At 38.9% G+C, this 11823-nt stretch overlaps 1 protein-coding gene across 1 annotated transcript; it reads right to left on the reverse strand.

Annotated features, from left to right (window-relative positions):
* Positions 1–407: 407 nt before the first annotated feature.
* Positions 408–10206, reverse strand: rundc3ab (RUN domain containing 3Ab). Its single transcript, XM_020639414.3, has 11 exons — positions 9829–10206; positions 5603–5718; positions 4956–5083; positions 4315–4400; positions 4134–4223; positions 3954–4034; positions 3414–3579; positions 2485–2642; positions 2133–2252; positions 1704–1804; positions 408–1590 (listed from the first exon to the last, which is right to left on the reverse strand). The coding sequence occupies exons 1-11, from the start codon at positions 9933–9935 to the stop codon at positions 1448–1450; spliced, it is 1296 nt and encodes a 431-aa protein (XP_020495070.1). The 5' UTR covers positions 9936–10206; the 3' UTR covers positions 408–1447.
* Positions 10207–11823: the final 1617 nt, after the last annotated feature.

The raw sequence follows: 11823 nt of genomic DNA on the forward strand, positions 1-11823 counted from the left end.
AAATGTAATGTCTGCTACCAAACTTCATGGTAATTCTTACATCTATTCTTAAGATATTTTAGTCTGGAACAAAGGTGGACCTCACTGGAGTCATGTGCCCACTAGCATAGCTAAACAGGAAGAGAAGCTACATGCTACTATGAGGCTAAAAGCTGAAGTCAGCATGTTAACATATAGTGACAATGCTAACAAGGGGATGTTTAGAAGTCAGTGTTAAGTATGTTCACTAAGTAAGTTTAACTAGTTAGCATAGCATAACCTCATACGTTAATTAACGAACATGACAGACAACATTTTAAGGCAATCCAAAACTTTTAGATTTTTAATGCTGGACAAAGGTGGCAGATGGACTGAATGATCTTTTAAGAGAAAATAGATAAATAACTTGCTTCAACAGCACACCAGTATTAACGTTTCCAAAAAAAGGCAAATTTATTGCAATCTTAAATAACACAATGTATTTCAACTCTCAACACTGCATGAGATTGTAATTTACATGATGTTAAATAACATAATTAAATCTGTTGAGAAATCAATTATAATATAAAAAGAACAGATCATAAGAAAACAGAAATAAATAAATTTAAGACATACCCCAAGTTTCACATTCACTATTTCTGTCCCGTTCAAACTACTCTATCAAGCAAGGTCTGTAGAAAAAGACAATGAAAACATTCATTCTGCATAGTCCCAATGCAAGTTGCATTTGTATGCAATAGATATTATGTCTGCTTTTTATGCTCACATTGACTGTGCAAACCTTGGTGGCTTGACAGGTCTTTTATTTCACATCCTAAACTCTGTATCTACTCTACTTTATGACTGAATGAGGCCCGAACCTAATTCATCCTCTATCTGTTAATGCTTAAATAATCTCCATCATAAAACTGTCTGGTCACTCCTTTTCATCTTTCTTATAGTAGTGTATTATAATATGGCAAAACTTTGTTTTTGTTTGCAATAGGTTATAACAGCTCAACCATTTTGCACTGCCAGTTTTATGCAGCAGGCAGAACAAGATACACTTACAGACTGATAAGACGGACAAATGGACAAATACATACAGAACAACCCTACAATGAGTTTGCCGGTACATATACATGACTGTAATTGCACAAAACAAGCATTGTGACTTATGGGAGATCAAACTTGAACCAGTTGGTTGGATTTCAGGAGGCTTAATAAGGTCAAGACAATGAAAGACGGTGAAACTGACGGAGGCCGACAGGCAGTACAGCAGCTTTTCCTGCATCTTTGTTGAAACAGTCCCAGACATGGAGATTCCTCTTTCACAAACTCTAAAAATTGTGTAAGTTGAGAGTGCAGGGCTCAGAGCGTAAAGGAAATCACAAAAGGACCACTAGAAGGCGCCTACCATAAGTAGTCTTTTCTGTATTCATGTTGAATTGTCTCTGCAAGGTGGTTGGCAGTGTTTCTTTGGCGCCCCCTAGCTGGGCGACAGGGCAGGACTGTTCTCTGTGCTGATGTTAACCAGGCACTCGCTGGACTTGAGGCTGGCGAGAGACTTGCAGCTAGGGAGGGAGGCCAAAGACCCACAGAGGCCCATCATGGAGGGAGTGTAGTCCTTTTCTGGAGAGGTGGGACAGATATGCAAACGGATCAGTTCAGGAATTTGAGTGTGTTTACCTTCTTATAAGGGTATGTTATGGTAACTCTGTTAGGTATGGTTTGTATAAAGTCACCTGTACACCAGGCTCCTCCATTCTGCTTCCCTTCCATCCTCTGGGAGTCTGAATCGAGGCTGATCTCCACCGACAGCAGCTCTGTGCTGGGGAAACTCCTCCTACGGGTCGATAGAGGTTAAGAAAAGCTTCATGACAGACCTAAAAATTGTATTTTGGCTGAACAAAATGTACAAAATTCACAAAAAAATCTGGTAGTATTCAATATCAAATAGATGGTGAAATTAAAAGTAAAAAAGTATTCAGTATATTTGACTTGTTTTGGTATCTATTGTTAAAGCATAAACAATTGAAGTTTCTACTTGAAAAATATTTATTTATTTCTCATACATTTTTTAAAGCAAAAATGCAAAGCAACTGTCCCTTTCTAAGTTATGTTAGAGTTTGGTCTATGTATCGGTCAAAACACAACAAGACATGTTGGCAAACCTGCGGAACAGCTTGATGTCGTCTTGGCTGTTGTAAGCTTGCAGCGTTGGCCACTGGTTGACCAAAGGGATTGGAAGGTTTTTGGCCAGATGGTTGGAGTCACAAGGAATCAAGCTGGTTCTGACAAACATACAGATAAAAGAAAAAACAGTATATTAAAAAAACACATATCCATGCTCTGGTAGAGATACAACAAAAGTTCTAACTAAACCAATAAAAATGGTTTAAAACTGGATTGAAGACGAGGGTTTATTCACAACAGTTTCCATTGTGCAGTTCAGTGTGTTCGTCCTTTAACTGAGGACTATGGGCATGAAACCTGGACACTACATTGTGTGTGTATATCACTCACAGTTGCTCCTGAAGCTCAAGCACTATGGCCTCCAGGTCTTTTTTCTCCAGCTGGCTGTGGCTCTGTAGCTCCTCCAGTCGGGCCTTTAGCTTCTTGTTCTCTGATTCTGTGTTCTTGAGCTGGGACTCACGCAGCCGCACAAGCTCCTCCAGGTAACCCTGCAAACGCACATCTACGCTGAGTGAAAGGAAAGGAGAAATACACCCCTCTGGAACAAATGTAAAACATTATCCATATAGGGTTTGCCCTATTTTTCTCACACCAATGCAGAATACAAAAACACTCCATTTCAATCAAATTGGGTTTAATTGCCCAAAAAACAAAAAGGAACCTATACATTTTGACACAAGCAGGCCTTGTTTGACTCTTAAGACTTTGATCTTGAATAAAATGTTATTCATAATATACCAATTGTTTTCAGGTGAGTGTAAATCTAAGTCTAAAAAGCAATGTAAAGCAGAAGTCTAAATGCAATTAAAGGAACAGTAGGCCTTGCATTGTACATTTGGGGAAATACACTTTTTTTTTTGGATAAGTTTATCTCTTATTTGATGTGTTAAACACCAAACTACAGCCAGCAGCTAGTTAGCTTAGCTAAGCATAAAGACAGGAAAAAGAAAAATCAGCCAGCTTTACTCAATAGGCACATAAAAAACACCATAAAATATTACATATACAACATGTTGTTTAAGTTCTTCATTTGGCCAAGCTAGCTGTTTTCCGTGTCCAGTCTTATAGCTTAGCTAAGCTAACACCACGCTGGCTATAATTGATACTATCACTATAAGATATTAGGTTGGCAACTTCTCTTCTTGCTTTAGGAAAAAAAAGAAAATTAGGCCTTTTTTCCCCCAGACGTTTAAAGTGATGTCTTCAAACAATCTTATTCTCTATATGTTTTTAAATTTAAAAAAAGGATGACTGCACACCTTTTGGGCGTTGACGATCTTGAACCTTTGCTCCATCTTGCGACACTTTGTGCTCCAGCTCTCCTCATCAGTGACCAGGGGGACGTAAGGATGCTCTGGTACACTGTCATCACTTGTGCTGCTGTCAACACTCCGTCTATCATCATCATCACTCAGATAATCATAACTGAAACAGAAAGCAGACAACAAAATGTCTTCTACAAAATAAACTCTCGCAAAAGACATGTAGCTCCTGTCTGGTGTGACACAGCGATCACCTACTTTGTTTTATGTTTTAAATGGTTTCGATTATCCAACTCTAAATGAAAATACAACCGAGAATGATTCACTGGAAACATCCACTTCTGACATTTTCTTTCTTTGACTAACAGCACAATCTATGCTCGCAATGTTGTATTCTGTTTGGGGATAACTAGCCAATTTCTTTATTTTCGCAATTTGGGATAAATTGAAGACATTTCTGACACTGGAATCTGTAAAAGTACAACCCTTCTGTCAGTCTGAGGTCTAACAAATCCATTTTTACACATTGTCATTTACCTTTGTGTGAATTTCAAGTAAGGTGTGAAGTCAATCACAGCAGATGATTTTCCATCAAAGGCCTCTCCTTTCAGACAGAAACTGAAGAACAAAACACAGAAAAAAACAATTATACATGAATCTTAAATGATCAGTGCGATGTACAATAATGTCCAAGTGTAAACGTAAAGGTATCCTCACCTAAAGTCTATGGCTCCAAGACCTATGAGCATCCCTGTTAGTACCGTGGCTTCCTCTCTTAAAACAATGGCTCCTTCTGCATAGAACCTCCTAAAACACAGAGACATTAGATACAGACGGGATGTTCAGGTAGGGACGGTGTGACTGTATTGTATAGGCAAGTGTGTGTGGAGCTCCTCACCTGGTCGTTCTGCTGTCCCTCAGAGCTGTAGCGATGTATTCAGACAGCCTCTTCTCCATCAGAGCTACTCTCATCCAGGCTCGTCCCTGAAAGAGTCCCCGAAGGTTAACTTGTGATAGCCTCATTAAAGAAAAATGTGCAGAATGATGCAGGACGCATGGTAAGATGTAGTTCAACTCATCACTATGGTTCAGTTTACTCAAGCTGTTTCAGATTTTTAAAAATTAAGTCGTTTGTTTTCTGACATTTGGACATTAGTCTTTTCGATCACCCTGGTTTCCTTGTAAACATAAATGCCCGTTTAAAATGACTTATGAATAAATGTCACTTTCGCTGAAGAAAGCAGTTTTCTAAAACATTGGATTTTGTAGGCTGAAATAAATGAATTGCATCAGAGTTATTAGTCAGCAGTTTTCAAGTTATTTACTTTAATTATCATTCCAGAAAAGAAGTAATGCATCACATTTTTTAAGAAGAATGATTGAGTTTAAAATGAAGCATCACAAACTAGAGGAAATGTAAGGATCATTGTCAAAATGACATTCAAATGATAGAATGATGGATTGTTGTCTGTACCAGCTTACAAAATGATGCATGTATTTTCCATAACTGTTATTACAACAACTGCATATAGGACTTGCCTTGGCTCGTGAGCTGCTGATGTTCTCCATGCTCTCGATGCTACTGATGCAGCTGTTTGGGACTTTAGCACACGCCACACGGATATAGTCCCAGAAACTCCTCTGACCATCGAACCAGCTGCCTGAGCCTAGAAAGAGATTGTAAACAGAGATATTGAAGGCTATTTTCCACATTGTTATTTTGAGCATACAGGTCATGCATAAAAAGTGAACAGATGGTGGAGTCTGCACGGTATGAGACTTGTAATGTCTGCTTAAAATGTCTTACCTTGTTCAGGTTCATTTTAAGTTATTCTAACATGCAGTCTCTCCCTGAAACATTCCCCCTATTTAAATGACCTGTTACCACTGTTACTGACCAAAGTCACACATTTGTAAAACATGCACATAGGTCTTGGTAGTTTTGTTTATTTTAACCTTATTTAAATGTCCTGTGTTTGACATCATGTTTGACAGAATTTTAAGTTTATTGTATATTCTAAAATGTATTGACTATTTTAAACGTGATGGTTTAAGTGGACTGTAGAGCTTAATTATATTTTTTAACATTTAGCCTACATTTTATATTCCTGTTCATGTTTTTTTTTTTCAAATGTGGACCCCAGGTAGAATACAGTGAATGGGGATCCTAACAAATAAACAAATACCTTTAAAGCGATGACTGAGGATGTGTTCAAGGATGGCTGCGAAATTGATGAACTCCTCAGATGAATCATCGATGGGCTCGGCTGTGTATTTCTCTAACAGCGTCTTCACGGAAAACCTGTTTATGAGAGAGAGAGAGAGAGAGAGAGAGAGAGAGAGAGAGAGAGAGAAAGAGAAAGAGAGAAGGAGTTTGGTTGCCAGTAATACAATCATGATAGGAAAAGCTTAGTAAGAGAGTTCAATGGATTACAGCTGTTTCAGTTGTCTCTATAGATGACATGAGATACTTTATAATTAGCCTTTAAGGAATCTCAGTGTTTCCCCTAGGTTTACAGCGTTGGGGGGGGGGGACAAGCTGACATACCGACACGGTGACACCACGACACAAACACTTGAAGGAATCTTGGTGTTCATGTGTTACTTTTAATGACAGCTGTCCTTTTCTATCGGAAAGGTATCCTTAAATGACTTCTTTCCCTGATTCCCGACTCTATCCACTATCCTATCCCTACAGTAAAGGCACAAAAAGAGCAAAAATAAATCTTTGACCTTTAGGGGGGGTAGGGGAAACACTGAATCTAATGATAAACTAGGTGATTTAGAATACATAAATCGCTGTGAGGATCTTATCATAAAAAGAACAATTGATGCAATAATAACAAAACCTAAAAAGAGAAAAAGAAACTATAACAAGTTAATCAGAAAGCATTTTGTTCACCTCACCTAAAAAGTCATTGTTGTTGATGTTGATGTGGGTTTCTGCTAATAGTCTCACTTCACTCTCAGCTGTGTAACACTGAAGCCGGATGTCAGCCATTTACCGAGAGGAAGAAGTTTAAGGAGAGCTTTCAGGAAGCTGCGGCAACTCAATTTTCTTCTTACTGGACAGCTCAAATATACACCTTTGTCTGATGTAGTCTATTAACCGCTGTACAAATGCCTGCGAATGATTCACTTTGCTAACATGCTTAGAGGGACACAGCTTAAATACTAGGCGCTAATCAAGTTGGGTTTACACTTAAACTAAAGGTATTATTATCCCAGCAATTATGTAAAACAGTTATTGTATGTTGTTCTGGACTCAATATTTAGAAATCTACCCCCCTACAGCTTGTAGCGTACTGATGTAATACTGCTTGATATCTAAGCCCTATAATGAGCACACACTTTGTTCTTAACCAAAAGGAACAGCAACATAACCTTTACTTATGTCTATAATATATGAACACAAACCCAACAAGATGAAGCCAAGCTGGTGCTATTTAACCATGCTCACAATCACAGTTTAGTCTGTAGACATGCTAACATGAGGTCAACTGAAGTACCAAGGAATTGTCATTAGTCCTGCAGGCATCTGGTTACAAACTGGGACAAATGTATCTGATGATGGCGCTACATGAGAAGTCAGAGGATAACCCCAGTGATTACATTTCATCCTGAGGTGAACATTTATGCCTGCCATGATTACACATCTGTATTCTTGTTTGTATGATGTTTAGAAAACAGACCGACTTGTCCACAATGTATGTCTTTTTTAATAAACGCTCGATAAACTAAAGCTTTTTTATTTTTCGTCCTATTGCATTGATGAAATTATTACGTTTTTTTTTTTTCTGTAGGCCTGTTTTATCTGATTTGTTTGTGTACATTTATTAAAAGTTACAATAAACAGGAGACTAATAACTTTGATGTGTCATACATTTGTTTATAATAATTTTCCTGATTCAATGCAATCCTCTCGACAATTGGTGAAACCTTCTTCCATAACACACACACACACACACACACACACACACACACACACACACACACACACACACACACACACACACACACACACACACCCCACTGAATCTTAAAACCCCCTCAAGCTGTGTTGTTTATTTTGGGCTACATTAACCTTCTCCTGAATGGACCACTCCTAAATATTTTTCTGGAGTCTAAATAATTCAGCGGCTCTATTTGCTGCAAAAAACACCTGCCAACTGCTGTTTGTCCGGTGCCACAGTGATACGCTGGGGGCTGAAAGGGGCCATATGGGTCAAAGAAAACCTTAGTAAACACAGCCTCTGCAGTAGAAGAAGAGGTATTATATCTAATGTATATCAGCCATGTTTTCCTGACTCTGGTATCCCTGAGTCTGATTTTAGGGGCCAATACTGTTTTCAGTCAAGTTTGTCTGAGAATTTTTACACGTTTTTCTTGACGTGTGTAGCCTTAAAGACGATGCATATCCCAACAAAGGCAAATGAAGCAAGTGACTTCTCTCCCCATTGTTCCAACGAAACAAAGTCTCATTGAGATGCCCTGACTGTGGCCAGATACTGGACAATAATCGGTTGACTATCCTCAAAACGAGCACAGTCCCCCCCCCCATGTTTTCACTTTATAACAGACAGCAGGGAGTGGACATGACCCAGCTAGGCTTGCCACTGGTTCAACCAGCAGAATTTCAGTCTTGTTCACCTGCACATATACAGCATATGTGTGTAGCTTTTGTTTTATAGGTGTTCTACATTACAAAGAATATGACCGCCCAGACTGTAGACTCTAGTCTCGTTCCAAAAAGAGGCCTTAAACATTTGTATGTCTTCAGACTCCAGGTTGATTTTGGCTTTAACATCACTGACATGAATCCTGGCAGAAGAGGCAGAGCAGTCATGAAGCCAGCATTTACAAAAACTGCTTTTCTTTTGAATGAATGATAGCAGCCATATGGCAAGATCTAAGGAATGTGTCGGCTGTATATCTGCAGGAAGAGAGGGGCCTTGGAAATGAAGAGGGACTGTTAAGTTGTTCCCATTGATATTCTTTATATCAGGGATATCACTTACACTACCAGTAATTAGATGATGATGTGTATTTCCCAAATCTAGAAGAAGAAGAGTATGACTCTAATAAAATGAATGACTAAGGTTCAGTTTCACGGTCGTAAACTCATGGTATCTTGAAAAACTAGCATGCAACCATCTAAACAATGGGGGACGATTAATTATTTACAACTTGTCATTAATTTAACTTATTTTTCTAGCCATTTGGGGGCAGCTGAAACAAGCTGTGAACACATCTTTGACAAATTATCGCCAAAGAAAGTGTAAACAAAGGCTGTTTGGGCAGTGTGCTGTTAATCACTCAGTGTGACACCTGCCCAACAGCGGCAGTTTCAGGCATCAAAGATTACAAAAGAGAAACAATCAATCTTAATTCTGATGGTCTTGTTTTCTTTTGTACAGTCTGTCATAAAGCCACATCATTCTTATTTTAATTCTATTTCATAACCTGCTTAAAACCCATCAGAGGAGCTGTGAGGTTTGGGAGAAAAACCTTCTAGATCAGGTTTTGGTCTTAACAAACATCTGACTATTTACATCCATAAATCCATTATCTGTCCCGTCCAAGCTCGCAGGAGGATGGATCCAATCCCAGCTGTCGTATAGGGTTAAAGGCGGGGTACACCCTGGACTGGTTGCCAGTCAATGACAGGACTTTCATATACGGTAGAGACAGACAAACCTTTATGCTCACACTCACATCTCGGGACAGTTCATCGCCAAACATTTTATTTGACATGATAAACACACATGTAAACACAGCCCATGTAGGCTGCTCCCTCTGTATGTGTTCGAGCTGTCAAAGAGCATTTATGAGCTTATCATCCCACACAGCCCAATCAGTCCTTGGTGTAGGCTACAGGCCTCAGACTGTCTCCCTGACCTAAGTCCCTGGGGTGCCAGCAAGTCCTTGCCCCGTGGAAGGTTGTCGTCATAGCAACCACGCCATGGGGGTGGGGGGGTGGGGGGTGAAAATAAATCGTACTGACAAAGATGACACAGCTAAACTCGCACAGAGACCCGCATGTACGTTGATGATCAGCTAGTGTATGCAGGAAAATGATTCCATAATAAAGGTCGTTAATGCAAAGACAGGCTTCGTGTCGTCACAGGCCCAGTGACGGCACAGAGTAAAAAAAAAAAAAAAAAAAAAGGACTTATTACGAAGATGACGTCAGCGCGGATGTCATAATATTTCTGTGTCATTTCGTTTAAGGTAAAATCAAAAAACAAAAACTAAAGGCCAGTTGTGTTGTGCAAAAAAATAAAAAAATAAATAGTCTATATATCGCGTCAACTTAAAATAGCCTACATCAAGGCTTACTTATTCTCTACATATCCTACCTACCATATGTTACAGTAGCCTCTGCATAAATACAGTTTCTGCGTTCACTGACCTGCACACGGCGATGAGGTTTTTTCTCTCCACCGCGACGTTCCGAGTCGATGCTTTTTTCGAGACATCTCCCATGGCCATCGCTGCCTGCAGACAGCCAGGCTCCATCTGTGTGAAGGAGGCAGCCCTGATATCAAAGGACCCCTCCCTGTCGGCCACCGTCCCTCCCCATGCACTTCTTCAGGATGCCCGAGAGAGGAGGATGCTGCTTGCCCGCATCAGAGCAGCTGACAGCCGGCAGCAGGAGACATCAGAAACACCGTGACATGCAGTGTGTTGGTGTGGTTTTTTTTCTTCTTCTTCTAAATAGCCTACCATTAAAAACAACGGAGGACTGGATTACATCTGCTCTCTCTCTCTCTCTCTCTCTCCGCCCACTTTTTTATTTCACAGTGACGTCATTGGCCCCTGCTCTCATCCCTCATCACGCACATTGAACATGACGAATCACCAGCGATTTGAGGGACATTTTTGGAGCAGTAATCCTGCTGCACCAAAATCTTTAAAAGTTTTTAAAGATTGTAAAATGACTTAAATACCAAAGATTGAGGCTATATTGGGTGTTTATTTACATATTAAAACATAGCCTGTTAAACCAAAAAGGTAAAGATGACGTCACAAAAAAAACAATGTTACTATTGAGCAGAAAGGCTGCATTTGTTCTGATTTGGGAGGGAATTGGCTAAAATTTAGAGAAAAGATGCAGCCAAATAAACATGAGTTACAGTATGTTATATCATGAAATAACTTCAGAGAAAATTAAAGACTATTAGGAAGAGACAAATTTGCAGTAGCCTATGTGGTATGCTACAGGGCCTACCATATATATGCAGCCTATTATTTTTTAGGTATAAGGTATTGTATTACTGTATTATCCAATTTTTATACTATAATGAACTGAACATCATTTTTATCTAGTCATCAAAGACCTGTTTGCACTAGGAACCATGGTTAAATGTTTTGACAGTAACGGATGGTTTTTCATTCCTTGTTGGACAATAACTTCTGACTAAAGGTTTTACTGTGCAATAAGGATGATATCATCAACACAATCACCACAGTCATCATGCTGGATCATCTCCTCCCTCTGTAATTTCCGATCAGCACCCATTTTACTCTCCTCCCTCTTTTCCTTTATTCCATGTATTAGATGTCTGATAAACTGTATAGTGTCATCAGATGGTGACTGTGGTCTCCAACCTTTTCCTCCCTAATGAGCTGACAGCTGGTTACCACTATATGTTGGGGGTTGGGGGTTGTATGGCTTTTTTTTGGTCCTGGTATAGAGGAGGAATCACTCATGCATATATGTATCTGCTGCTCCATATGTTTGGATGCTTCTTATTCTTCTTTTTTTTTTTTTTTACACAAACAAGTCTTATTACTTAAATGATCACTTTATTCATAAATTCATAAAAGTAAGATAATGTCCTTTAAATCTTGTGTATAGTACTTTTTTAAAATCGATTACATTCGTGCGGTGGGTATGAATAAAGTCTTGTGTTCCTTCTTTGCTACCTTGAAGTGCTTATCAAGTCTTGATGGTTTTAAACAAAGAGAACAGAAACAGTGGTGCTCCTGCTGGTGTCAGTTCTATTTCATCTGAGTCTGTATGTGTCAACTTCTACTGAGAACATCTTTATTTCCTGCACTGTTTTTATTTTAGCAGCAGGGGGCAGAGCATTATGTTTCCTTATCCGGGCAGTACAATGATTAATGCATTTCATTCATAGGGACTTGTGAGAAAAAAAAGTCCCTATGGATATATATATATATATATCTATATATATAGATATATATATAGATATAGATATTTATATACGCACACACACACACAAACACACGCACACACACACACAAACACACACACACACACTAAAAATTATATATTATAATATAAATGAACTCCTTCAGGCCTCAAATTAAAACAATTATATTTACAATAATTATTCTATGACTTTTTTATTTTACAATATATTTAAGCAGAATATGCTCT

This window comes from Labrus bergylta, chromosome 21 (genome assembly GCF_963930695.1).
Source record: "Labrus bergylta chromosome 21, fLabBer1.1, whole genome shotgun sequence".
Lineage (NCBI taxonomy): Eukaryota > Metazoa > Chordata > Actinopteri > Labriformes > Labridae > Labrus > Labrus bergylta.